Source organism: Arachis ipaensis, chromosome B9 (assembly GCF_059453495.1).
Source record: "Arachis ipaensis isolate K30076 ecotype BB chromosome B9, ASM5945349v1, whole genome shotgun sequence".
Classification (NCBI taxonomy): domain Eukaryota; kingdom Viridiplantae; phylum Streptophyta; class Magnoliopsida; order Fabales; family Fabaceae; genus Arachis; species Arachis ipaensis.
The window spans coordinates 10,803,347-10,831,258 of record NC_142444.1 but is presented as its reverse complement, the minus strand read 5'-3'; the positions used below and the strand labels follow the sequence as shown (position 1 = coordinate 10,831,258).

Sequence of the window (27,912 nt, the reverse complement as noted above, 5' to 3'; positions counted from 1 at the left end):
GGAGAAAGAGTGTTGAATTGTATAGAACAACGAGAACAAATGCACTTAATTCACTCATAAATGAACCAAAATTAAACTGAGAAATGAACCGAAATTTTTTAAGAAATAAAAAATTTGGTCAATACTTAATAGCAACATTAAGTTCAGTTAATTCACAAATAAACTGAAATTAGTTCAGATTTGAAGAAAAACTAACTAAACAACCACACATGAATAAGTTCAGCAAATTCAAGTGAAACGAAACCAAATGAACCTAAATCAAACTAAAAAATGAACTGAATTTTCTTAAAGAATAAAAAATTTGGTCAATACTTAACAGCAGCATCAAGTGAACCTCAGTTAATTCACAAATGAGCCGAAATTAGTTCAGATTTGAACAAAAACTAACTAAACAACCACACATGAACAAGTTCAGCAAATTCAAGTGAAGTGAAACCAAATGAACCTAAAGTAAACTAAGAAATGAACAGAAATTTCTTAAGAAATAAAAAATTTGGTCAATACTTAATAACAGCATCTAGTGAACCCCAGTTGATTCATAAATGAACCGAAAATTAAATTCTAAATGAACCGAAATTATTTAATGATGACGATACACAAACACACTCGTTTCAAAACAAGCACAGATGAAGTCAATTTTGAACAAAACACATCTAAATCAATTTTGGATCAGACAATATCATCAATATGACAAAAATTTGATGATAACGATAACGACGATGCGTATTAAAAGAAGACAATGATGGTCATGATGATGATAATGATGGAGGAGAATGATGAAAAATAAATAGGAGAAGAAATTTCAATAAAAAGTGGAGGAGGAAGAGGAGGAGGAGGAGGAGGAGGTGTTATTGGTGAAGACAATAACAAAAAAACAACGAAAAAAAAGGAAAAGAAGAAGAAGAGATAGAATTAGGAATGAAGAAGAATGTGTGTACGTAAATTTAGAAAAAAAAAAGAAGAGCGCATAAATCTAAAAGACTTAGTTAAATTTAGTTGGTTAAATTAATTAAATATAAAGTTTTATTATTTATGCAAATGTAACTTGATGATGTGTATTAGTATTAATACATGTTATATCATAGTTTAACTACATATAATAATAATACCAGATGAGTCTATTATTGTCAGTATACTACATATTATTAATAATCTATATTATCAAACTACATCAACAAATCGTTAACCAAAAACATAGAGACTAACAAAATCACGTTGCCCAATTCTAAAAACATTTTTAATGTATTTAAAATCTCACACAATTTTAAGCAACCAATTTCAAAAACACACTTTAGGACTTTACTCAATTTTCATCCTTAAACAAAATTATCAATGATAAAATCTTGTATTGGAAGGACTTAATTTTCATGCGGACTAAATCTTCCATCACCTTATAATATACCTTTTTTTATAGGGTCCTTATAATATACTTACGTACGCATAAATCATTTCATATCTCACTCACCATTATTTCATTACTGATTTAAATATTAAAGTCCTTACAAATAAACTTTATCCCTTTAGTAATAATTGACACATAAATGTTCTCATACAGTGTCTATCTCATTCACATTCGTAACAAGAGATGTTATTAGTTTCATTGTCAAACTTAGAACGGAACTAAGATCTTAAGTTGAGAGGGACCATGATTAAATTGGGGAGGTCATTATTAAGAACTTCATATTATAAAATTTACGTGCAAAAAACTTCTTTACAATACTATTATTTATAAGTTAATTTAATAATATAATAATTTTTTTTTATTTTCTACAGCATTCTTAAATTTGATAAAATTAAGACTAATTTATCTCAAATTTGAGCTTCATTTAAAAATTTATTATTAACCAATAAACTACTACTTTCACAAGACAATATTTAAATTTTTTGACACTTATTGAAACGAATTAACGAACTAACCACTAACTTTTAAAATTGTGACTAATTCAAATTTTCTAATTCAAGTTGGGTAAACTATTACTTTGTCCTTAACATGTTTAGTTTTTTAATGGCTCTCAAAAAGAAAAAATATATATATCTTTGCCTTACAACAAAATGCATATTTAGATAAAAATAGTAAATGACTCATGTATTTAGTTTAATTTTGATGTAAAAATATTTAGATAATTATTTAAAAATTATATTAAAAAATTAAGGTGAATTTTGATTTTTAGATTTTTGCTCATTCATGAAAAAAAAAAGAAAAAAGTTCAATTATTGTCCCTAAAATCACCAAATATGAATGGTAGAAAGATATATTTTTATTTTGAGCAAATTTTCAAAAACCATGTCAAACAGTAATATTTTTTTAGCAAACAATATTATTTTTCCTCAATATTCACATAGTAAAAAAAAAATGAATATATGTGAAAATAATAATTTACTCTTTCATATAATAGCTAAAGTTTACAAATAGCTTTTAAAATCTCAATTTAAGTGTACCCATCTCAATCTTCAAAAATTGTAATTTTGTGAGTCTATACAAGTAGTTTTAGATTTCTGTTTGGTATCAGACGAATGATACAGCAAAATATAGAGATAAAAAATTAGAAATTTGTATAAAATATGGAAATAATTGAATAACTTTTTTTGAGAATTACAACTTCTCTCCATTACAAGGAGACTACAATAACACTTTCTCTTGACATAAGTAGAACACACTTCTCTCTACATATATAGAAGAAAACTATTCAAAGAAATATTATATTATTCTATCTGGATGACTTGATTGAAAACAAAATGAAAAGATTTTCAATTTAGAAGCGAACCTCTGTTATATAAACCATCCGTAACATGAGGTACTATTCTTTTTCTCTCTCCACCATCAAAGTTTGATGGCTATTACCTAGGAGTATTTTTCTCCTTTCATTATTTAGTTTTTTTTTCTTTTTTATAATTAGCTTTACAAAGCTTACAATCTCCCACTTAAAGCTAATTTTGGTAAATTTTCAAAATTCATGTGCTCATGTATTCGATAGACCATATGAAGATCTACACCATTCAAATTTTTCAGTGTTGATTAATTTTATCATGGCATCTGCTAGGTTATTTTTAGTGTGAATCTTCTGCATATCGACACTTCCTTCCTCTACTACTTCCCGAACAAAGTGATATTGTACTCTAATGTGTTTTGTTCTTGAATGAAATGCAGGATTCCTTGCAATGTGCAAGGCACTCTGATTATCACAATACACAAGAATCTTTTGTTGTTTGTGCCCGAGTTCCTCCATCAACCTTTGGATCCAAATAGATTCCTTGCATGCTTGTGTAGCTGCCATATATTCAACTTCTATAGTAGATAAAGCTACAACAGTCTGTAATTTAGATAGCCAGCTCACAGCTCCTCCTGCAAGCATGAACACATATCCTGTAGTAGATTTTCGTTTATCAAGATCACCTGCAAAGTCTGAATTGACATATCCATTGACAATAAATTTCGATCTTCCAAAACATAATGCAACATTCGAGGTCCCTTTGATGTATCTCAGGATCCTCTTAACAGCATTCCAATGCTCTTTAGCCGGATCTACCATAAATCGACTTACCACCGCAACTGCTTGAGCAATATCTGGCCTTATACAGATCATGGCATACATAAGGCTTTCCACCGCTGATACATACGGTACTCGAGACATTTCCATCCTCTCTGCTTCACTACTAGGGCACATACTTGAGGATAATTTGAAGTGGGGTTGAAATTGGCTTACATTCTTGCATATTGAAGTGTTGCAAGATCTTATTCAAAAAATTCTTTTGCGATAGCCAAATCTTCCTATCCTTTTTGTCTCGATAGATTTGCATCCCTAAAATCTTGTTTGCTGGTCCAAAGTCTTTCATATCAAACTCTCTAGCCAACTATGCCTTCAATTCTTAGATTTGATCTTTGTTGGGACCTACCACCAACATGTCATCCACATACAACAGCAAAATGATGAAATCATTATCACCAGACCTCTTGTAATAGGTACAATGATCTAAACTAAGTCTGTTGTATCCAAGGCTAATAATGAAAGAATCAAATCTCTTGTACCAATATCTTGACGCCTGCTTTAGACCATACAGAGATTTAGTTAGCCTGCAAACCAAGTTTTTTCCTTGTTCTTTAAAACCTTTTGGTTGGAGCATATATATCTCTTCTTCAAGTTCTCCATGAAGAAAAGCAGTCTTTACATCAAATTGCTCTAGATGTAAATCAAATATAGCACACATAGCTAAAACTACTCTAATAGTAGTTAGTTTCACCACTGAAAAAAATATTTCATTGAAGTCAACACCTTCTTTCTGAGCATATCCCTTGACAACCAATCTTGCACGATATCATTCCACCTGATCATTACTATCTCGTTTGATCTTGTAAACCCATTTGTTACTAATGGCTTTCTGACCTGCTGGAAGTTCAACAAGTTTTCAGGTATGATTCCTATGTAATGTCTCAATTTCTTCTTGCATTGCTGTCATCTACATAAAAGCGTCTGGATTGTACATAGCCTCCATAAAAGTTGTTGGCTCTCCATCTTCTATCAAAAGATAATATTCATCATGTTTTGTCAAAATATAATTTGAGTGCCATGATGATTTTCTTCTTTGTTGAGTAGATCAACGAACTTCTATGTCATTGGTCTCTGCTTCTTGTTCTTTGTGCTGTGGTTCTGCTTCAAAAAGATCACCTTCTCTGTATTTTTCATCTATTTGAACAGTGGTTATCTCCTTAACACTACTGTCATTTTCTTGTTCTTTTTGCAATTCATCTTCTGCAAATATCACATCTATACTGACAACTACCTTGCGAGCAGTGGGATCCCACAGGCGATACTCCTTAACTCCGTCAGCATAACCCAAGAATATACATTTTCTAGACTTTGGGTCTAGCTTTGTTCTTTCTTGAAAATTGTACATCATGTACACAAGACACCCAAATATATGTAAAGAAGAATAATTAAGTGGCTTATCTTGCCACATCTTCATTGGTGTCTTCAACCCAATTGCAGTTGATGGTGACCGATTTATCACATAACAAGCGGTTTTAACAGCTTCTCCCAAAAAGACTTGGCTAAACCTGCAGTTTGTAACATAGCTCGTACTTTTTCTAGGAGAGTCCTATTCATTCGCTCTGCTACACCATTTTGCTGAGGCGTATATGTAACTGTGAATTGCCGTTGAATACCTGCTTGCTTGCAAAATGTTAAAAAATCACCATCGACATATTCTCCTCCATCATCTGTCCTTAAACACTTGATCTTCTTTTTGGATTCAAGTTCTAACTTTACTTTGAACTCTTTAAACATCGCAAACACGTTTGACTTCTTCTTGATCGGGTACACCCATAGTCTCCTAGAGTAACCATCAATAAATGATAAAAGATATTTTGCTCCTCCTAGGGACATATCCGGTGATTCCCACACATCAGAATGAATCAACTCCAATATGTGTTTGCTCCGAGCAGTTGATCTACCAAACTTCAATCTATGTTGCTTGCTTGGAACGCAGTGCTTACAAAACGGTAACTTTACCGATTTGAGCCTGGGAATGAGATTACCTTCTACAAGAATCTTCAAGTCTCGTTCTGACATGTGACCTAGTTTGCAATGCCATATCATCGTCATTTTTTCTTGGCTTGCCGAAGCAACTTATGCCTCTGCCTCTTGCAAAGTATCTCCCACAAGCATGTATAAATTTGCTGCAATCTTTTCTAATTTTATTACCACAAGAGCTCCTTTAACAACTTTCAATATCCCACCTTCAATATGGGTCTTGCAACCAAGTTCATCCAATTTCCCAATCAACAACAAATTCTTTTTCAAGCCTTTCACGTGTCTTACCCCTTGAAGTGAACGAATAGAACTATCAAACATTTTTATTTTGACAGTACTCATTCCAACAATTTCTAAGGCATGATCGTTTCCCATAAACACTGATCCTTTCAAGACAGGTTCATATGTATAAAACCAATCACGATGAGGTGTCATGTACCAGGTTGCTCTTGAATCAACAATCCAAACATCAGTGAGCTATTTGCTGCCTTTAGAACTAATTGTTGCTTCGTCATACAGGATTTATCCATCATTAGAGGTGCTCGCAATACATCCTTGAGAACTTGATCCTTCTGGAACCTTCTCTATACTCTTCTTATTCTAACAATCTTTTTTGAAGTGTCATCTCTTACCACAATTGTAGCATTTGACCTGCTTCTTACTTTGTGACTTTAGTCTACTTTGACTCCCACTGGAACCACGCTCTATTAATTTTCCTCTTGTCATCAACAAAGCTTCTGCTTATTTTGAGTTCTATAATCTATCTTCCTTATTATTGCGCCTAGATTCTTCTTCAAGAACCGCATCAGTCATATCATTAAAAGAAAGATAATCAGTCAAAACATTATTAGTTAAGTTAATGATAAGCTGATCATATGAATCTGGTAGGCTTTGAAGTAAGAGCTCTGCACGTTCGTTTTCTGCTATGGTATATTCCAATTATGAGAGTTGGAAAAATAACGTATTTAGATTGTTGTTGTAATCCGTTGCCGATGTGGACTCACTCATTCGAAGAGTATAAAGTCTTCTCTTCAAGAATATCTTGTTGTGAAGTGACTTAACTTCATATAATTTAGTGAGAGCATTCCAAATTTTCTTTGTTGTCTTTTTCTCTGCTACACTTGATAAAACTAAGTCAGCTAGTGCCAAGTGTAAGTTTGTAATAGCATTATTGTCCATCTCCTTCCATTTTTCATCTGTAATTCCAGTGGATTTACCTTCAATTGCTGTCATGCCATTGTCTTTTCTCATAATGGCTTTTATCTTCAATTTTCATAAGAAAAAATTACTCCCATTGAATTTTGAAATTTCATACTTTGCTGCCATTTTTTTTAGACGGTAACTTGCAGCGAAAAAATATTAATCAGCAACCTTTGGCTCTGATACCACTGTTAGGCACCAGACAAATGACATAGCAAAATATAGAGATGAAAAATTAGAAATTTGTATAAAATATGGAAACAATTGAATAACTTTCTTTGAGAATTACAACTTCTCTCTCTGTCACAAGGAGATTATAATAACACTCTCTCTTGACAAAAAGAGAACACACTTCTCTCTACATATATAGGAGAAAACTACTCAAAGAAATATTATGTTATTCTATCTGTATGACTTGATTGAAAACAAAATAAAAAGATTTTCAATTTATAAGCGAATTTCTATTACGTAAACCACATGAGGTTACTATTCTTTCTCTTTCCACCATCAAAGTTTCATGGCTATTATCTAGGAGTATTTTTCTCCTTTCATTATTTAGTTTTTTTTTTCTTTTCTATAATTAATTTTACTAAACTTATAATTTCGAGTAGAGAAAACAGAGAAAGATGAGCTGCAAAAGATTATACAAGGACTTAATGCACTTGTAAATCAATGGTGTTATAAAAGAGAAGAAATATTATGGATTCAGGTTAGCAACGATGAAGGAAGTTAATAGGATGTAATTTTAGTGGGTATGTAAAATATATATATATATATATATATATATATATATATATATATATATATATATATTCTTATCTATAATAATTTTGTTGTTGGTAGTTATCTTGAAGATTCCTATGATATAATAAAGTGTTTTATAAGAGAAAATATTATTGAAAAATCTTACGATGAAACTATTATTACAAGTATGGAATTAGTGCTTCAATTTGTACCAGCCGCCAAAGAAGAAGACATTGTGATATTTATTGACAACAAGAATATATAGTAAAGTGACTAAATAGGAAGAAAAGTACGTATTGGGAGTAATAGAACTTAAGAAATAAAGCTCATAAAATAAAGTATTTGATACAAAATATTAGAGTAAAGTATAGGAACACAGAAAATTTTAAGGCAAGAAAAGAATGAGAGACTGTGACTGTGACAAACAATAACTATTGAGTGAAGTGGATCACATAAATATAAGTGCATGACAATGAAGGTGGGATAAATGAACTGAGTCGGCGAAATTAGAATGATACGAGTGGTTAGCATGGTGAAATCATTTGGGAGAAAATCAAAACAAGACAAACACAACATTTGGAGTGCTCAACAACTGACAGAAAGATATTTATTCGTGTTTTGTCATATAATGTTACTCATTATTTGTTTGTTTGAAGGATGTTTTGGTTGTTAGTTTCTAGATGTTTTTAATGTGATATGTATTTTGTTTAATTTGGGTTTATCCTTAATGACATTGTCGAAGGGGATAATTTACAAATTAAATCTTCTCTCCCCAATTTAGACCGAATTCTGTAACAACGATCTAAAAAAAACTTTAATTAAACTCTTTTAAAAAATTTTAAAATATAAAATTTATATTAAAAATATCTTATAAATAATTTTTTATTTGATTTTTTAATACCAAAAGCGTTTATTTAAAAAAAATCAATTTTTTTATTATAAAAAAATCACTTATTTTAATTTTTTGTAAATACTTTAAATAAATTTTTTAAAATTATACTTAAATATTAATGCTGTAATTTTTTATAAATTAAAAATAAAAAATCACTTATAAATCTATCTCAAATTAACTAGCCTAATAGAATACACAATAACATTTAACGGTTCACATTACCTTTTTGTTAATGTTATTGATGAAAAGATTCATATCATTCAAAAACCAAATTGAATTTGATAGGTATATTATAGATGGGTTATGTTAGGTAATCAATGACTTTTTTGAATAATATGAATAATTATCAATTAAATAAAAATATATTAAATTTTTAAATTACCTAACTAAATCTTAACCTAATAAAATAAACATTCGATATATCTATTATTTACATTGTTTAAAATTTTTACTACCTATACTTTTTCTTTATAGAAACCAATTAATTGTTATCTCTATTAGTTTTCCTATCTCACTCAGGTTAGAATAGATCCTACTACTAAAAATGGGCTATTAATAACTTTTCAATATTTTTTGCACTTTGCTTCTATTGGGATCTCCAACCATACCATCAGTATCTGTGCTGTAATATTGCTAAGTTTGGGAAATTCAAATCCAATTATCTTGTCTCCCTTGCCTTCCATCTATAAAGGAAGATTTGGGGGCTATTTTTTATTTAAATAATTTTTTTATTTATCAATTTAAATTGGGATACAAAAATTTATCAAAATATATTTAATTTAATTTTTACAGTTAAAGACGGCAAATATTATATTTGTATGATTTTTAATGATTGTGTCAGGGAAAAAAACAAAAATTTAATTTTTTATTTTCTCTAGCAGTATGTGTAAAAATAAAAAAATAAATATTTTTTATTTTCATTGGCATAGTCACAAAAAGACATACAAATATAACTTTTATAATTTTTTACTGCAAAAATAAAATTAAATGTACAAATTAATAAATTTCTGTATCTTAATTTAAATTGATAAACAAAAACTTTTTTATTCAAATAAAAAAATCCGAATATTTGGCCTGGTTAAGATGAATTCAATGACTTTCTTATTAGATGGCCATGCTTAGTCAAAACTGGAATGTGAATACTTGAAATACTGAGACACTTTGCGCTAATTTCTCTTGAAAATTGTTGGAGTTTAATCTGATTTCTCTTTATCTAAAGTGTAAACTCTAAACATATAGATATTGATTTTTTTTAGATTTAAGTAATAATACATTTATTATTCTTGTTTTTTATAAAATATAGTATTATATTTTTCAACTTTGTTATGCGTATACTTTTATAATAGACATCATTTTGATATCAGTATTTTTTTTAATAATTAATATGTATATTTTTATTTTGTTAATTAAAAGCAATCTAAATATACAGTTAATTAATTATAATTATATTTTTATATAGATATTAAATGTGTTTAGTATATGCCAATGAATTATAGCTCAAATGGCATAGTCTCCTCATACTCAATTAAGAGGTTGCGGGTTTGAGTCTCCTATCTTTGATAAAAAAAAAATGTGTTTAGTATATAAATAATATTATTGATCTTTTATTTATTATTATTATTATTTTTTAAATTGAACACTCCTTCCCTAGCTTAAAAGATGGTTTATGAAACCTAAATAAATAAGAGAGAATTACAACAAGTGTTACCGAATTTTAAGATTTTTTTTTTTCTAAAAGTAAACTAAAGATTGGGTTAAGTGGAGAAAATATAGGGGAATGATGGTAAGCATCATTAGGAAGCTTTTGTGGAGCATATTTTATAAAAAAAAAAATTTAATATATCGGTACATCGGTGTTTTAGTAATTTTAACTGTTGATCTTAATTATATATATTATATATATTTTTTATAATTAAGATCAACGGTTAAAAATGACTGAAACACTAATGTATCAATACACTTAAAAATTTTTTTATTTTATAATATATCCAAAATATGAATTGGAATATGGTAATGACAAAGTTGTGTTCAAATCGATGTGGCTCCAATCCCATGAAGGGTACTAACATAGTGATGAAAATGATTAGCTTAAATATTTAATCAATGACACTAGGAACTCCAAACCCACATTTTCCAAAAAAGAAAGGCCATGTATTTGATATTCTTTTTTTTGTGGGGTTAGCACTTTGTTGTTCAGCTTGCTTTTTGAAAAGTTGTCAAATTAGAGGGTTGAAAGGTGAGAGAGGATTGTGGGTATTGGAATTAGGGAAAGTGGGAGAAGACATTCAAAGGTGGGTTCTCTCATGATTCCTTTCTTGTGTGTGAATCATGGTCCACAAGGAAAACTTTTCTTAGCCGCTTGTGATGTCAAGTGATTTAACTACTTAATTAATAATTAAATTAAGTGAATGAATAATAATCTTGCACTAAACTTGGAACATAGGTTAACTTTTTTTTTTCTTCTTTATCTTGCCTTTTTGTTTTTATTTTAGGGTTATTCTTGGTCAAAGAGACAAAAAGAAGAGTTGGGGTAATTAGGTTTTTTTTTTTCTTTTTTGTTATTATTTTTTTAAAAGGAAAGTTTCTAGTAGGTTGGTCTACTCCTGACATAATAAAAATTGGTAAAAAATTTGCTCCAACATTTTCTAGCAAGGAAGTTTTGTAACTATTGTAGCATGAACCAGTGTTAAATCTTAAAAAAAAAATAGGGTTTTTTTTTTATCCTAAAAGCATTTGTTGACTCATTAATTTAGATATGCCAGCTATATGTGTGTTATCCATTGATATGGATTATAGGTGCTATACATGGATGTGGGACAGTTTTTGGCTGAAACTTGGTGGAAGAAATCGGATCATTCGAGTTCTGTGCAAAAAAAATTGGGTAACCAAATCGGATAGTTCAAGTTGTGAGGGATGAAAAATTTGAACTTCAGAAGTAACTAATCGGACCGTTCGATTAGTTTTTTTTTTCTTAAAATCAAAACGGACTCTTCGTTTAGACCTTTTTGTTTTTTTTTGTTTTTTCTAAAATCAAAACGGATCCTCCGAGATTTATTAAAAATATTTTTTTTTTTGTAGATACTCTCTAATCGGACCATTCGAATTCTTTGCTCCAAATTTTTCGGTCCAATTTTAGCTCCCTAACACCACATGCAAGAAAAGTACTCCTGTTCTCCATAACATTGTATCACCCCACACTTTCTTCTATATTAAAAATAAAAAGCGGCATTTGTTCATTAACAATACAAAACTCTGAATTTTTCTTTTAATAGAAGTCAACAAATTGATTACTTTATTAAAAAAAATCCATAAACCCTAGAAAACAAATAAGCCATGAAAAGCCCTCTCCCACATTAAAGTTGCAACAAAATGAATGCCACGACATAATACTCCGCAATGTGTTCCTCATGTATTTTGTTTTGTGTTGGAAATCAATTCTTTTTAATCCAAATCCAATTAACCCAATATATATGATCCTCTTTTCAGCCCAAAAGAAAATATAAACATGAGCCAAAAAAGAAAAAGGAAAATAGAACTGCCTTAAGAGGCCCAGGAAGTTTTTCAAATAACTTTAGCTGGGCTTAGGCGAGGGAACATAGACTTCGAGGAACGCCGAACAACAAAAAAATATACTGTACAAAAAAACAAAAAAAAAACTACGAGGAACGGAGCGAGACTTGGTACATATAGAGGATTTATAGACATCTCGTCAAGTTGCATTTGGATTCAAATTTGAGAGTGGAATATGAAATCCCTTTTAGTATGTCTAGTGAATGTGGCTGTGACTGAGATTGAAGGGCTGGAATTCTATTTTGTTTGGTAGTTAATGATAAAATTAAAATTTTAGTTTTGAAATATAAAATTTTAATATTTCTATAAGCTGAGACTGAGGATACGAAGGATTGAAATTTTTTAGAAATAATAAATTATTATTTTTATTTATAAAAATTAAAAACTCTAACATATCTGTTCATAGAAAATGAAAATTATCATTTATATTTATGTAAGATTGACTTTTGCAAGTAAAATTATCTAAATTATAAATAATTACATAAAATTTTTAAATTATTTTTTGTGAGTCTCATCCTCTTCAATTCTTCCTCTATAGCTCTCCCTTTCCCTTCTCTTCTCTCTCACTCACTTACCCTCTAACTCACTCATTCATTATCTACAGCACTTCTGTCAGCTGTGAACTACCATTGTCGTAGCACCATCTCCCTTCATATTCTCTCTCTTATTCACTTTTTCCTCTTTTACCTCTTAAACATCAACATAGTCTAGCTATTATCCTCTTCAAAATCACAAAAAAAAAATAAATACAGATCAAATCGAAGAATAGAACATGCATATATTCAAAATAAAACCCTAATTTCTTAAATAGAAATAAATTTAGCAAGGGACTCAACATTGAAAAAGTTGTGGTTGTAGAAATAGAGAACTTAAAATTGCTACTGAAGTCAGAAACCTCCCAAAGGAGGAGGAGGAGATGGAACTCGCAGTGGCAAAAGGAAGAGCCACCATTGATGCACAGAAGACAAAGAAAAACGACAAAGAAAAGAGAAACATCAATAGGGAGAAAAGAGGAAGGAGAAAAGTGCGAAGATAGAGGGCAGAGAAATACAAAGAGGACGATTGAAAAAGATGGAGGAGAAGGAACACGAGGGAGGGAGGGAGGGAGAGAGAGAGAGAGACTCACCAAGGGTAGTTTAAGAATTCGGGTTTGGATAATTTTGCTTGCGAAATTCAATTTTTTATGGGTACAAATAATGATATGTCAGCATTTTCAACTTTCATGAATAGAAATGGTAATTTACTATTTAAAAAAAAAACTAAAACTTTAATAATTTTTTTTTAAAAATATTCTTATTTAACTTTTTCAAATTCTAAAATTATTCTTCAATCTCTATATTTATTTTAAACTACACATAATTTAATTAAATATATTTTATATCAAACATAATATATAAACTTAATTTAATCTCTATTTTTTAATCTTACGGTCTCTAATCTCCCCTTTAAATACAACCTAATTAACATGCAAAGGCTAGATATTCTTTTCAATTATCATTACTCATAAATACACATATCGTCGAGCAACGTGTTACATGCACATGCTGATATTTCCATCAATAATGGAGCAACAAGGATAAGGTAATAATAATTGAGGTTGTCAGATATGACATTTCCACTTTAATTATTTTGTCCTCGTGTTGTTATTATTATTTTCCCATGCATTCCTATACATTACCCTACGACCTACTTAAGCTTTTTCATACCATAATGCTTATCAATTATCATTTGATATACTTCTTCACATTACAACTTCTGAAGTTCTCTGGTCCTATTTTCAGTTTCTTCGCCAGATCAATTCATAAAATAAACGCAAATAATAATTAGGTCCTTCCTCGTTTTCCAAATACAAAGGTTTGTTTCTTTGTAGCATATGTCTAACTTACTATTGATGTGTGTTGATTTATAGTCTATTTTAGAAAACAAAAAAATTATTTGTATATTAAATTCAGCTAGTATGTATTTATATTATTTAACTCATTTTTAAAGTGTATTTTATATTTTAACGTATATTTTATACTAATAGTTAATTTTAGTAGTTGATTTTAGTATATATTTAATATAATTATTTTAAAAATTATATATTTAAAAAATGTAAGACTTGTAATATGTAAACAAAAAAATAAATTTTGTGTTGATCTTTCAACCGTTAAGTTAAAAACAATAATGTTTCGGAGTAAAAATACTGTTAATTATGTATAGCTTATTATGCTAAATATAAAGTTTTATAATTTTTTAGCAAAATTATATATATTTTTGTAAACACATACATTTCACCTTGTTAAGGATGAATCACTTTTGCAGCGGCAGAAGGTTCCAGAAAGGGGGGAAAATGTGAGTGGCAGAAGCATCTGGCTAGAAAAAATGTAGAAATTAATAGAGTTGTTGCTGCGCTGGAGAATAGGAGAGCTTGTTCCTCTTTCTAATAAGCTGCTTCTCTAATGGATTAAAAAGGTATATGGTCCAGTTACGTTGTTTGTTTAACATGTTTCAATAATCATATTTAATATTTCATATCACTTTATTTGGTTAACGAAATTGATCCATTTGTGTTGATAGATACCTTAAAAGCTTAATTATAAATTATTTTTCTATTTTACTTTATATATTAATTTTTTTTTAGATATTTTCTATTTCTATCATATTTATTCAGTTGGAAAAAAAAATGAAAACTATCATCACTGGGGCTTTATTTGGATATAGGGAAGAAAATAGAAAGAAAGAAAATAAGAGAAAAAAAATGAGAAGAGAGAAAATAAAAGAAAAAGTTGAGTTATTTGTGTGTTGTTTGGATGAATAGAAAATGGATGAAAAGAAAATAGAGAGAAAATTTTTTTTGGTTTGGATGAAAGGAAAAGTGAAAAAAAAATCATAATGATATAAAATTACATTAATACCTTTATAATAAAATAAAATATAAATATTATAAACTATTATAATTTAATATATTTAATTTAAATTATTTATCTACTACATATATAATGTTAAATATAAATTTCTATTATAATAATATATTAAAACTATTAAAGCCAAAAGGATAAATATGGAATTTTAATTATGTTTGTCCTTCTCCACCAATTTTTTTGGCAACATTGAGGAGAAAATTTTTACATGGGCCCTACATATCTTTTTTGGTTTTCCACTCAATTTCTTTTGTGATCTAAACAATAGAAAATTGAGTTTTCCATCCAATTTCTTCTCTTACATTTTCTTTCCTTCCGAATTCTTCTCATCCAAACACAGTGTACAAGTTATGGTATAATCGATACTACAACACCATCATGCTTATTCCTATCGATCACCATATCAAGTGAGATTTAAAGGTTCAAGCAGAACTTGATGTTATAAGATCGAATTCTTTTTTCACTATGAGAAATTTTCGTGGATCCTATCTATGCTATATTCTGATGAGCAGGATCGTCTGTATCAAGAAGCAAGTCCAGAACATACTTAATGACACTAGATAAAGAGAAAAGAAATAATACTAGCTAAGCTTTCAGAGAGAGAAAAGAGATTTAGAACATTTTGTGAGATAGGAAAGGATGAATATATTACAATGTTCGATACTAGTTGTTACAACTGAGATGAACCCCTCTTTTTATAGAGGTCTCTGATCGACAGTCATATTTTACAGAATTTAAATAAGCCTATTATACAATGCCAACTGGAAGATAAGGATAAGTCTTATCTCTTCCTGACTTAGCTAGATAAGTGACAGTGGTCACTTTATGTTAGTGCGCTTAATAATTATACATAGTGGGGACCCTTGCTTTAATAGACAGACGACTTAAAGTAGTCTTTTGGAAGGGTCCCATCACCGTTTGAGTAGGATGATGTGTCATCACAAGCTAAATTAACAGCTCTAAAATTTATATTTGAGTCCTGTAAGTAGATAAGTGGGTCTTCAGTGTTCTCCTCATTAGGATCTTGGGCATCTTGTAGATATGGGTCATATAGGTCTAAATATAGGCCTTCAGTGCTATTGGGTATCCCTACATCAATCCTGGTTGGGCTAGGTGGTAAGGCATATACTCTAGCACTTAGATCTTCAGAATTCAGATCTTCCTCAAGATTTCTGCTTGAAGTTGGGAGATGTCTGGATGTGCTCGGCTGATTAGAGAAGTTCTGCCTTGATCTCGAAGTGTAAAAAAAGTACTGTCCAAATTGATTAATTATTCCTGAGGTTATGAATCTGGACTAAAACTCTTGGAGTGTGGTTGGAACATCTGATCTGAATGAGAGCCCTTCAATTACATCTCTTTCTCCATATATTTCAGATTGCCAGAGTTGACAAAGATATTTGGCCAAGGCATTTAAGATTGACTTTTTATCTGTTGGCCATATGGTAGAATATCCAACAATATCGATTCTGTTCATGGTGTGCAGGCTACTATTTTTGTTAGTAAAGTAACTTCTCTGTAGGGTGACAAAATAATAGAATTTCTGTTTTGTCTGAGAAGATTTGTCCCACAGTTGATGTTGGTCAAGCATGTTGTATAACATTCCTCTCTATGCATCAAGTGGAGCATACATGGAGAATAATCGGACCAGATGGGATTGTGCATGAGTGCTATTACACAAGATATGGTATATAAGTAAGATTGAAACTATGATGGCACATATATATATAGAAGACAAATTCCAGATGTACCACATCATTTCTTCTGGTATAGGTCCTTGGATTATTGGTATAGTGCAGAAAGGTGTGTCCATGCTGAAGTACATTGGGTTTGGATGGATTTGGGTTATGACAAGAAGCTGGTGTAACTAGTAAAATAGGATTTGTCTGGCTAGGCTAGCTATTTGAAATTCTGTCTGTGGTCTTGCTTTGAGGGAAAAAAGGGCCACTCTTTCTTCTGTATGGGCTTCTGTGGAGCGGGCAATCAGAAAATGAAATAGTGTATGAAGGATTGTGTGTATTCATTGTGTAGATGTAAAGGACTAATTTTGGGATTAGTTCTTTGGTAGGTCTAGAAAGGAAATCAGCAAGAGCAGCACTTCATTTCAAAATACACTTAGGAGTTTCTTTTCTGGATGATTGTGATATCTCCTAGGAACTCTTAGTGTAGTACTCCCAAAAACTGAGGGGAAGTACTATTGATGATTTGAAGTCTTTCATACTCAGAAAGGTTGTTAACCTATTCACGGAGATTGCCAGTCATTCGATTTATGAAGCCTGCAAGGACTTGTCTGCTTGAAAGATTTGGATTAGCCATGTTGGTTTCAATTCAAATACCAAATTCATTTAGCCTTTTCTCTGTATCTTGAAGGTGGAATATCATCAAAGGTGAACTATTTGTTAGAAGTTTTTACTTCAGAAGATCCTGTTTGTGGAGGATTAACTGAAGTTGTTGGTTCATCTTTTTTAGAGATTATTTATTCCTCTTTTTTTTCTATTGGATTGACCATGGCTATTGTTGAAAGGTCTGGCACATAGTCTTCTTCAGACCATTCAGCATACTCAGCTAAATCTTCAGTGGTTTCTTCTGTAGATTCATCAGTGATTTCTCCAACATCTGATTGATCATTCAGAGTGAGAGCATTAATTGTCCGGCCTAGGATAGGTGATTCTTCTTTAATGCCCTTGTCTTTTGAAGGAGGATCAGTAGATGTACTTTCTCTGAAAAGATTTCTTGGTCTCCAGGGAGGGTGATGCTTGGGTTGGAAAGGTGGTTGTGGCTGGATTTGGGATGAATAATGTCGTATTTGGGGCAGATTTTTTGGTGTTGACTTGTCTAGCTAAATGATAAGTGGATTTGAAGATGGGTTCATAATTTGGAGTTTCAGGTGGTGAATATGTTGAAAAAAATAAGACAGGTGAATATGATGGATATGGTTTAGGATACATCCAATGCCTGAGGCACAGTCGTTCTGTCTCTATTCATTTCAATATGACTATGCTGGGATTTAACTTGGGCCAGTTCTTTGTATTTCTTGTGGAACTCCAGGCCAAAATACTTATTCTCAATATAGGCTTTGAGTTCTTGATCAAGCTGAAAAGCTTGTCTGGAAAGCTGGTCTCTGAGTTCAGCAATTTGTTCTGCTACAAAATCTATTTACGTAGAAAGTCCCTCTGTTTTTTCTACAAGAGCATAAAAAATGTGGTCTATACGGAATAATACTTTATTTTGGCTGACTATATTGTCCGTGTGCCAATTGAAGACTTCATCTTGAGGGGTGGTTGCTTGATGTCCGTGTGGAGTAATTCTCTGAGGAATTACATAAGGTCTTCTAGTGACCTTCTTTTCATTAGTCTGTGTCATTAGAGGTGAAAATTCTTCCTCATAAGGCCTGAGGGTTGCAATACACGAGATAGTTTCAACTGACTGATAATAATAATCAGTGAGACCTTTTTGGGATAGTTTATTCCTCTTGAACTTTGGGACTATATTTGCATCATCAGGGTGTTCATCTCTTTTGTAAGAGCAAGGAGCTTGTTCTGAATTTTTCTTTTTTTTTTCTTGTTCCTCCGATGTCTGTCATAATCATCATCATCTGTGTCACTCCATTGTTCAGCACATTCATAATCAGAGTCACACATAGAGGGATCAACATCCTAGATAAAATGGACATTAATATGAGAAACATAGATAGGTCTTCCGTTTTCGTAGAAATGCACTGGCGGATCATCTTGATCGTGAGTAGTTTGTACTCGAACTGGAGAGATCATATTAATCCTTCTAATAGATGATCCTCGTAGGGGAGTTTGTTTGACTACTCTTGATTTCTGGAAATCAGTGGTCACCGTTCTATCACTGTTGTGGATAATAGTTGGTGGAGCTATAGTATGAACATCAACCTATTCCTTGGGAAAGGCTTTCTTATAATCAGTAATCCATTCCAATGGAATAATAGAAGAAAGTTCTTCAGTGGTGATAATCCTTAGAATGTTTACAATTGCTGGTCCTCTGGCATTATCAGTGAACATGAATAATGCTTCTCCTATGGTGTTTGGGAGATTGAGATCAAGAGCATGGTCTTGAACTTTGTAGAAGACTTGGTGGTGTAAAGTAGCCTATTCAGCATTGGAGTCTTGGATTACTCCAACTAGCTATATTTGAATCTTCAGTCTATGAGGTATCGTTGGGTCTGATAACCTCATGGCAAAATTAGGAGTTATAGTAAGGATAATACTTCCGTTTGAAAGTGTAGTGACCAATGCTCCAATCAAGGCATATTGGTAATCCTTGAAAGTAGTATCCAAGAGAGCAACCTTGGTTATTACAGGAAGAGATCTTTTTCCATGAAGAGTTATAACAAGCCTAACTGCTCCTAGATGTAAATGGGTGTAGCCTTGAAGAACTTGAGACGTTGACCTATTGAAATTGGCGGTCAAGGAAGGCGTTACGGAGGAAGAGGAGGTCGTTTAGGGTGGAGGAGGAGACGAAAGAGGGGGGAAGGTAGAAAAAATGAAAGGGCGTGAGGGAGTTGGTGCAGGAGCCAGAGGTCGAGGCGGCGGAGGAGAGAGGTTGGTGATGGTGGCGTTGGGGTGGCGGAAGCTATCGACCCAAGAGTTGGAGAGGAATGCGTTTGGGTCGTCCTTAAAGAATGAGGTGCTGGGATCCGGTGGATGCCAGTGTGGCGGAGAAAATGAAAGGGTGCGGTAGTGATGGTGCAAGTACAGGGAAGGAATTACAATGGGCAGTGTTCGCAAGAAATTTGTGAAGATTTAGAATTTGGAAGAAGAGTAGGTGGTAGAGTTGAGGTTGAAGATAAATGATGTAGGTAATTTTGAAATTTTATTAAAAAGTCAATAAAAAATTAGGATGGTTTGGATACTTTTATCACACAGAATTCATTTTTTATGGGTATAACGTTAACTTTTTTTGTTTAATGGGTACTTTTATTTGCGTTAAAAAAATTCATTAGGATTTTTTTATTTCATTCATCTCCGCGTGAATTCTAAAGCAATGCAATTTGAGTAATTTCCAAAAGTAAATCGATCTTCAGTTCGGTCCAACTGACCAATTTTCGGTTAGTTTTTTAGTCTGTTATTAGTTCTGTTGTTGGCCAATTTTCTCAATGATTCGAACCATCTTCTCTATCAGTCCTCGATTTATCAATCGGTTATTAGGCTTGCTAGAATATATTATGATCAATTTAGCATATATAAATCTTTATTATAGGATATTATATCTTTATTATTTCGATTCTTTTAACATCTATAAATTATCTTCTATATTGTATTATTGCATACAATTTGAATAGACACAAATCATTTCTCTATTGTTCTCTTTTATCCTTTTTAAAATAGTATCAGAGCTATTGTATTCTCCTTGAAGATGAAATATTGTTTTTCTTATGAATTACCATATTTTTTTCAACTTTTTTATGTCATTTTTCTTTGTTTTTTTTTGTCATTTTTAAATTTTTTTTTACCTCACCAATTAGTTTATCCTCTCTGTCTTGTGATTTTTCGAGTCTAATAAATCAAACACTATTGTCATCCAGTATTTATCTATTCTCATGAAAAAATCAAATATTTTTCATCACCTTTCGACATTTCCCATCCTTCGGCATTTTACCATCTCTTTGGAGTTTGCCACTCTTTTGATAATTTTCGGATAATTTGCTATTTTTTTGATAGTTTATTATTCTTGCGACACTTTTTTATGACAGTTTTGTCTGCAATTTTTTTTATAGCAGTTTCAACTGTATTTTCTTTCAGCAATTCATTTTTTCCTAATAGTTCTGTTTCGTGAGTTTATATAAATTTTTTTGTTTTATTGTTTTAAAGAATAAATGACCATTTGTACCCATGAGAGTTCAGAACGTTGCCATTTGTACCCATTGTAGATGGAAACTGACTTTGTAACCATGAGAGATGAGCGCCGTGTGACAAAAGTAGTCTGGCTTGGGTTGGCATTTACTTCGGGTTTGTAGGACCCTACGTGGCTCTCCGAACCTCCCAAAGCCCATTCTACGTGGATCTGAACGTTTCTATATGAAGGTAATGCTTGAAATGAAAATCCTAGCTCATCTTCTTCCCTAATTCGAATCATACCCCCAAAATGAAATATTGGTGAAATTCAAGCGCACCCAGAGATAACTCATAACCCCAGCAATGTCACCACACAGATTTAACTCTGATGCAAATTTTGGAAGTCGTAGCAGTTCTTCAAGTTCGAAGAAGATGAAGGAGAAGAAGCTCGACGGCAAATGTTTCTGTGGGAGGGATGTTGTGTTGATGGAGTCTGGAACGATTACGAACCCTAACAGATGGTTCATCAGATGTCCTCTATGGGCGGTAAGGGCCAGATGCTGTTGTTGTTGAGGTGAGACAATTAGTTGTGAGTTTTAGTTGACAATGTGGAGCTTTTTTTTTGTTTTCTCAGACAAGAGATTGTAGATACTTTGTTTGGGTGGATGAACTAGAACAAGGGTGGGAGGGCATGGCAAGATGTTTAGCCAAGAAAAAGTTCGAACATTGTTATGCAACGCCTGATGATGGATTGACTCTCACTGCAGGAGAAAAATCAGCAAGCATCCTCAATGATGGCTAGGAAGATGGACAAATTTAGGGTTGAAATTAGGGGTGAAATTAGGGGAATTAGAGTGTTGATTACAACCGTTGCACTAGGGGTAGCGTTTTGTTTGTTTTGTGAGTTGTATTTGGTGATGAAATCATAAGACTTGTAAAATTGGAGATCTTTGTTTGTGGTAGTTAAATTTTCGAATGATATTGGCATGATATGGATTGTTTCTAATCTATACTGGTTTGCTTTACATGTGATACATTGATGTAGATACACAGGGTTTGAACTTGTTGCTGCAATTTGAAATGATTCTGATAACGTTTAAAAGTAGACATTGCTGTTGAAAATGGACATGAATCTCTATCTTTTCTCCTTAAGGATAAAAAAATAAGCTAGAAATTAGTAAGCTGATGGTTTTGCTTTTCAATATATGAATTCGAACCAAATTGGATGAACAAAATGCTGTAACAATAGTGAAATAAAAAAAAGGCAAAAGAAGGCAAGTATATAAATGCTGTAACAAGACTTTGTTCCTTATATATATATATATATATATATATATATATATACATATATATATATAGATGCTGCAGGTTCCAAACATTATGAAATAAGACAAAGAAGCCAAGTACTGGTAGCTGAAATTACACCCTCAAAAAAAGCATTACTAAGTCATATCTAAGCAAAAGCATGAAAATGCATAACAAAACACAAGACTTATGTATCTCACTGGTGTAAACTACAAATAACAAAAAGCAACCATAACTAGTCTACGACATTGGGGTCGAGTTACTGCTTCCGCTTGATATACCATTTTTTCCTCCGCTTGATCCACGTATCCTGCCTCGACCTCTACCTTGACCTCTCCTTGTATCAGATGTGCCTCGACCTCTAGCAGTTAGAGTCACAACTCCAGGTGTGGGCATGAACTGCATGAATCGGGTCCTGGTTCCTGCACTAGCACCTTGCAGTGGATGAGGTGTAGTTTGAGAGTTGTGTGTGGATGGAGTTGTGGCTGGCTGGTTGGCAGGTGGTGTCATTGGATGCTGTCTTTGTCCGGTCGGAGGCGGTCGTTTAACACTTCTCCTTCTATCTTATTTTCTGGTTATTACATTGTTTGTTGGTGCTTGTGGTCGTGCAGTTGGTGGGAGAGGCATTGGATGAGGCTGCTGTAATCCAAAGAACAATGCAGTCATTATCACACAAGGTTTACAAGGCAGCTTAGTGAAATGATTAAAACAATGCGCTTACTTGCGAAGTGTGGGCTGTTGCGGTTCTGTTTCCCTCTTCAGTGGCCTCTTGTTCAGCCTCTGCAGCTTCTAATGTCTCCTCATAGTACATTTTAGCCAGCATATCCTCATCCTCATCATTTGCTGGTGGTTGCGGTGCAGAACTCCCTTCACCCATAGCTTCCTTCCACTTTTTACAACTTCTCTTATTGTGACCAGCCTAATGAAACAAGTATTAGTGGTAAAGTCAACTAAAAATCACATGAATCAATAATTATAGAATTTATAGAATTAGATTACAAATTGGTTTACCATACCTGGAGGCAGTACTTGCAGATAATAGTCCCAATCCTCCTCGTTGTTCTATGATGGTCACTCTTCTCTTTAGGGCCATCATTTCTTTTGTCTCTCTTGAGTGTAGGTTGTCCGATTGGTTTTCTATACCGTGGTGGCAGAATGGGGAGGGTTTCAAGGTGCTCCCAGTACTCCTGGCTTGGAACTGGACGCATGGAAGTCCGATAGGCTGCGTTGTATGCACCCATGGTGAGCTAGTTGTGTGCATATTCTTCGGGCCTTCTATTCTGGTAAGCCAAAGCAGCACAGGCATGTCTACATGGTAGCCCTGTGATTTGCCAAAGTCGACAGCTGCATGTACCTTTGCCAAGATCCACACTTACCTTCATTGGCAGACATTGCACCTCATACACGTTCCCTGCGTCATCTCCAGTAGGCAGAGGCTTCCATTTGTTGCTCTCTCGCTTCTCCCTTTCTAATATGCTCTGTTGGGTTGGAGCTAACCTTCCGGTGTACCTAACCAAAGCTTTTTTGTTCCTAGCCATAATCCTCATTACGTAGCACCTCACTTCCTCCAACATCGTAATTATCGATTTACCCCTCATCTTCTTCACCTTGGCATTAAACACCTCGCAATTGTTGTTGGTGTAGTTGTCCAACTTAGGGTATTCACTGAAATGAGCTCTGCTCCATTGTTTAGGGCTTATCTTATCCAGGTACTCCCAAGGCCCAACATTGATCCTTTTTAGTCTCTCCATGGCAGCATTGAAGTCTTGTGTTGTGGTTGCCTTGGCACAAGACCACATGCACATTTTCAGCTGCAAGTCACTCTATTTCTTGCAAAAGTTTTACTATATATGCATTGCACAGAATCTGTGGTTGGCATTTGGGTAAATTTCTTGTACGACCGGTATTAGCCCCTATAGGTATGCATGTAAGTAAATAGCTATCAGAAATCCATCAATCCAGAAACATAATTCAATATTTAGCTAACCCAGATTCCACCATGCCAATATCAGTCCCATTACAAAACAGAATTGACTATTTAGCTAAACCAGATTCCAATAATAAAGTATCAGTCTCATTCCAAAACATAATTAAATATAGCTAAACCAGATTCCAGCATTTCAATATCAGTCTCATTCCAAAACAGAATTCAATAATAAGCTAGTAATGAGTAAGTAATGAGCTTTTAATGAAATTCTAAAACAGACCTGAACAAGTCCATATATGAAATCTCAAGACAACCCAAAATTTTAACCAAATTAAGACCTAACATCAAAGTTCCTAAACACATGAATCAGACATACATCATTATAACATGTTTAAATGAGACAGTAAATGTATAAACTTGCCCTAACAGACTTAACAAGTAAATATGCACAAGTACCTTCTGCATATCTGACATGAAGTTAAACCCATTAGCTTGAAAATGTCCCACATCTGCCTGGAGTATCTCCAAAAACCACTTCCAACTTTCTTTGTTCTCTGATTCAACAACTGCGTAGGCAATAGGATAGATATGATTATTTGCGTCCTGTCCTATTGCTGTCAGTAACTGCCCCCCATAATATCCTCATATGAATGTCCCATCCAACCCTATAAAAGGTCTACATCCACCCACAAACCCCTTCTTGCACGCATCAAAGCAAACATAGATCCTCAGAAAAATAGGATTCGAATCAGGCATGTGATTCGTGTGGATCGTTACTGTTGACCCTGGATTAGTCTTCAGTATCTCGTTAGCATAATCACGAAGTCGTGCATACTGTGCAATCTCAGAACCCTCAATCCTCTCCTTTGCTTTCTTCATAGATCTATAAATTTTCCTTTCATTGATTAGTACATCATACTTGGATCTGAAGTATTGGTCAGCCTCCCTCACTGTCAAGTTTGGCTGCACTCGTATCCTCTCCTCTAACTCATCTATGACCCATTTTCCATCTGCTGACTTACAGTAATTATCCCTGCTGTAGGTATGTTCATTTACGAATGTCTTTACCTGATAACTTACTGGAAATGTTCTCTTGGCACAGTATATTTGCCAAGGACAGTCCTCATCATAGCATATAGCCTTCAATCTTGTAGAATCACAACGAGCAAAGAATATGCTCCTTCCAATATTGATATTAAACTTTCGGACAGCCTTCCTGAAGTGGCTTAGAGTTTCAAACTCCATCCCAACCTCCAACCGCACCTGGCCCACTGGGGCATCAGCATTGCTCTGAGGAAAAATAGGCGTTTGGTCAGTATCCTCGTCACTTGCTATGCTATGCAATTCCTCTAATTCATAGCAATGATGTCCAGGATTTTCATAAGAGAAATCATCCTCATCAACGGGGACGTAGAAGGTTGGAGGCTTGTCCGGATCGGGGTTTGGGATGAAAGACTGGCCTGTAGGGGGGCCTCTTTGTTGATCTCCTCTTATTCACCTTTGGCCTTCCCTCAACCTCATCTAAAGGATTGCTCTGATCATTCTGGGGAGTCCTATTGGTCTCAGAGGGTGGGACTGTCTGAGGGATTAATTGTGAAAGTGGATTCCCATACGGATGTGGGGTGTATTGGGTTAGTTGTTTTGGTTCAAGAGGTGCAGAGACATTGGGATCAGAAGAAGGGACTGAGTCTGAACAAGCAGTGTGTGTTGGTAGCTGATCTTCTTGAATAGGTGGCTGGGTAGGTTGGGACTGAGTTGATGGTGGTTTATCTGGTATGACAGGTGTTGGGGGAGGCTGAGAAACCTGTCCTTCCTCATCAGATCCTGAAAGTAGTGGCTCTGCTGTCTCCTGGGCCATACTGATATTGTCCTCGTTTTGAGCCTCAAAACCAGCTTGTTTATGTGCTTCATAGGCCTCTTCCCTGCTCTGGGCCTCACTCCTTTTTCGGTCCTCCATCCTAACTTGCACGTTACGTACAATTTCAGCATCATCCTCATCTTCCACTACTATCAATATTCTTTTTGGACTCTTTTTCGGAGTTGGAACCCTTTTAGCACATTGCTTTACTCTCATCTTTGATGGAGTCATATTGTTCTCCTCAACTAACACGGGCTCATCCACTGTATGCTCTGTATATACATTTATTCTGTTACTGTTCTTCACAACTGCCTCATACATTCTAACTATATCCATGTCAACTCTTAGGTCCCTCAACCCATCATCAAGCTCCTTCCCAGGTTCCAGCCAGAAAAAATTAGTAACAGATGCATATCCTATGTCCTTCAGCAAATCAGATACAAAAAAACCATTCAAGGTATCAACATTAACCCCTCTCTATCTCTGTGACTTCACCACCAATATAACTAACCTTCCCACACGGCCCTTTCTCAAACCGTCCTCTGTGATTAATACACAGTGTTATATGGATGGTGGCCATTCCTGAAAGTGAAATAAACCAACACATTATAAGAAAACAGTTCATGTTACTACACCTAACACAAACCCTAAATCAACTAATTTAGCAATTCTCAAACATGATTTGATATGGTAATGTAATCTGTCTAACTAGTCTCAATGACATTTGAAATTAATTAACATTGGCAACGACATACCTCAGCTCTCTGCCGACCAAAGGGAGTGACCTCTACACCTTCGAGGACGAAATCACTAGGTTCGAGCTCTGCTACCTATTCCTTGCACGATCCTCTTTCACGTTCTCGTACTGATGGCTTGCTACTGCTCTGAATGCCTTTTCCAACTTGGGAATGACAGCGTTGAAAGCCGTAGCTTCAGGGTGATGGGTTGGGAGTGTTCCAGACGTCTTCTCCGACTTGGAAACAAAACGACAATCTCTGCTAGGGCATGAGCAGAGCTTCTCGCGAAATTTTCTTCAATCTCCCAGTCCTTAATAAAAAAATTGTTTAATTCCACGTAGATTGGGCTTTGGGAAGTTCGGAGATCCACGTAGGGTCCTACAAATCGAAGCAAGTGCCAACCCAAGCCAGGTTACTTTTGTCACACGAAACTCATTTCTCATAATTATAAAGTCAGTCAGTTTCCATCTACGATGAATACAAATGTCAGCTTTTTGAATTATCATAGATACAAATAGTCATTTATTCTTGTTTTAAATAAGTTTCAAGTTCGAGTGACATTTTGAGCTTGAGACTTGAGTTTGAAGGGGACATGACCATGAAAACCCCTACTTTCTGTATAAAATTCAGTCCACTCCACTCCACTCCGTTTCCAAACATTTCCACATCTTTTTCACCATGTCGGCCTCTGCCATCAGTTTCGCCATCTCATTTAACACACTTCCTGCGCTTGGTCCTTTCCGCACCGGATCCCCTCCATTCCTCGCTTTGCTTTCGGTTCGTAAAGTGCTTGACATGGACCCTTGTTCGCATCTTCATTCACAGCATGCTCATTCGCTGTATTCTGCTTCTTTCTCTCAAGCATTTTTTCGAACACATTGTCTGCACTTTGCTTTCCTTCATCTTCTTCCTCAGTTCATCTCGCTTCGTGCGCAACGCATTCCCTATGATGTTGTTTGTGCACTTGATTATCCTGGTGGTTGATTGACACCGTGTTGGGCTCCTGGTTCCTGGTTAGGTGGTAAGGGAACTGGCTACATGCTTTGTTTTCGAGCTTTTATATTGGAAATCAATGTATTTAGACGTAATTCAGAAGTTTATATAAAAACTAACATAATTAAGAAGTTTAGAAATAATTGTTTTAAGTTTGTAATAAGGATAGAAATATAAACTTGATTGGTCGAGTGCTTCACTCACTCATCTGGTCCAAAAATTGTGGAGTTCGAATTTTGTGCATTTAGCATCACATTGGCCAAACCCTTAAATAGAATTTAGATCCACATTGGATTAGTTTGGCCTGCCGGACTAGGAGATACTATAAGAAATTAAAAGAAAAATGTAAACATAATGCACAAACAATCCATTTTTCCTTCTATTCTCTATTTTGTAGTTCCAAACATGAGGAGGGAAAGGGAAACTCATTGCTTCTCTTCCCTTTTTTTCCCTTTCC

The 27,912-nt window shown here is 33.8% G+C and overlaps 2 protein-coding genes across 3 annotated transcripts in view; one reads left to right on the top strand and one right to left on the bottom strand.

The window, feature by feature from the left end:
• The first annotated feature begins 13,610 nt into the window (after positions 1-13,610).
• LOC107617354 (uncharacterized) overlaps positions 13,611-27,912 on the top strand; it is a 39,912-nt gene continuing 25,610 nt past the window's right edge. Inside the window, exons 1-2 of one of the 2 annotated variants that reach the window (XM_016319105.3) lie at positions 13,611-13,788; positions 14,239-14,388. The gene's annotated coding sequence lies outside the window, so the exon portion shown is untranslated. Of the gene's footprint in view, positions 13,789-14,238; positions 14,389-27,116; positions 27,484-27,912 lie in introns of those variants that run through there. The other variant, XM_016319106.3, reaches the window with a different exon arrangement.
• Positions 23,188-23,745, bottom strand: LOC148543718 (uncharacterized). The gene has a single exon (XM_088498678.1). It carries the CDS (start codon positions 23,743-23,745, stop codon positions 23,188-23,190), a length of 558 nt encoding a protein of 185 aa, XP_088354804.1.

Coding starts and splice junctions, on each gene's coding strand:
- LOC148543718 (XM_088498678.1), bottom strand. CDS start 23,745: ATGTGCATGTGGTCTTGTGCCAAGGCAACCACAACACAAGACTTCAAT.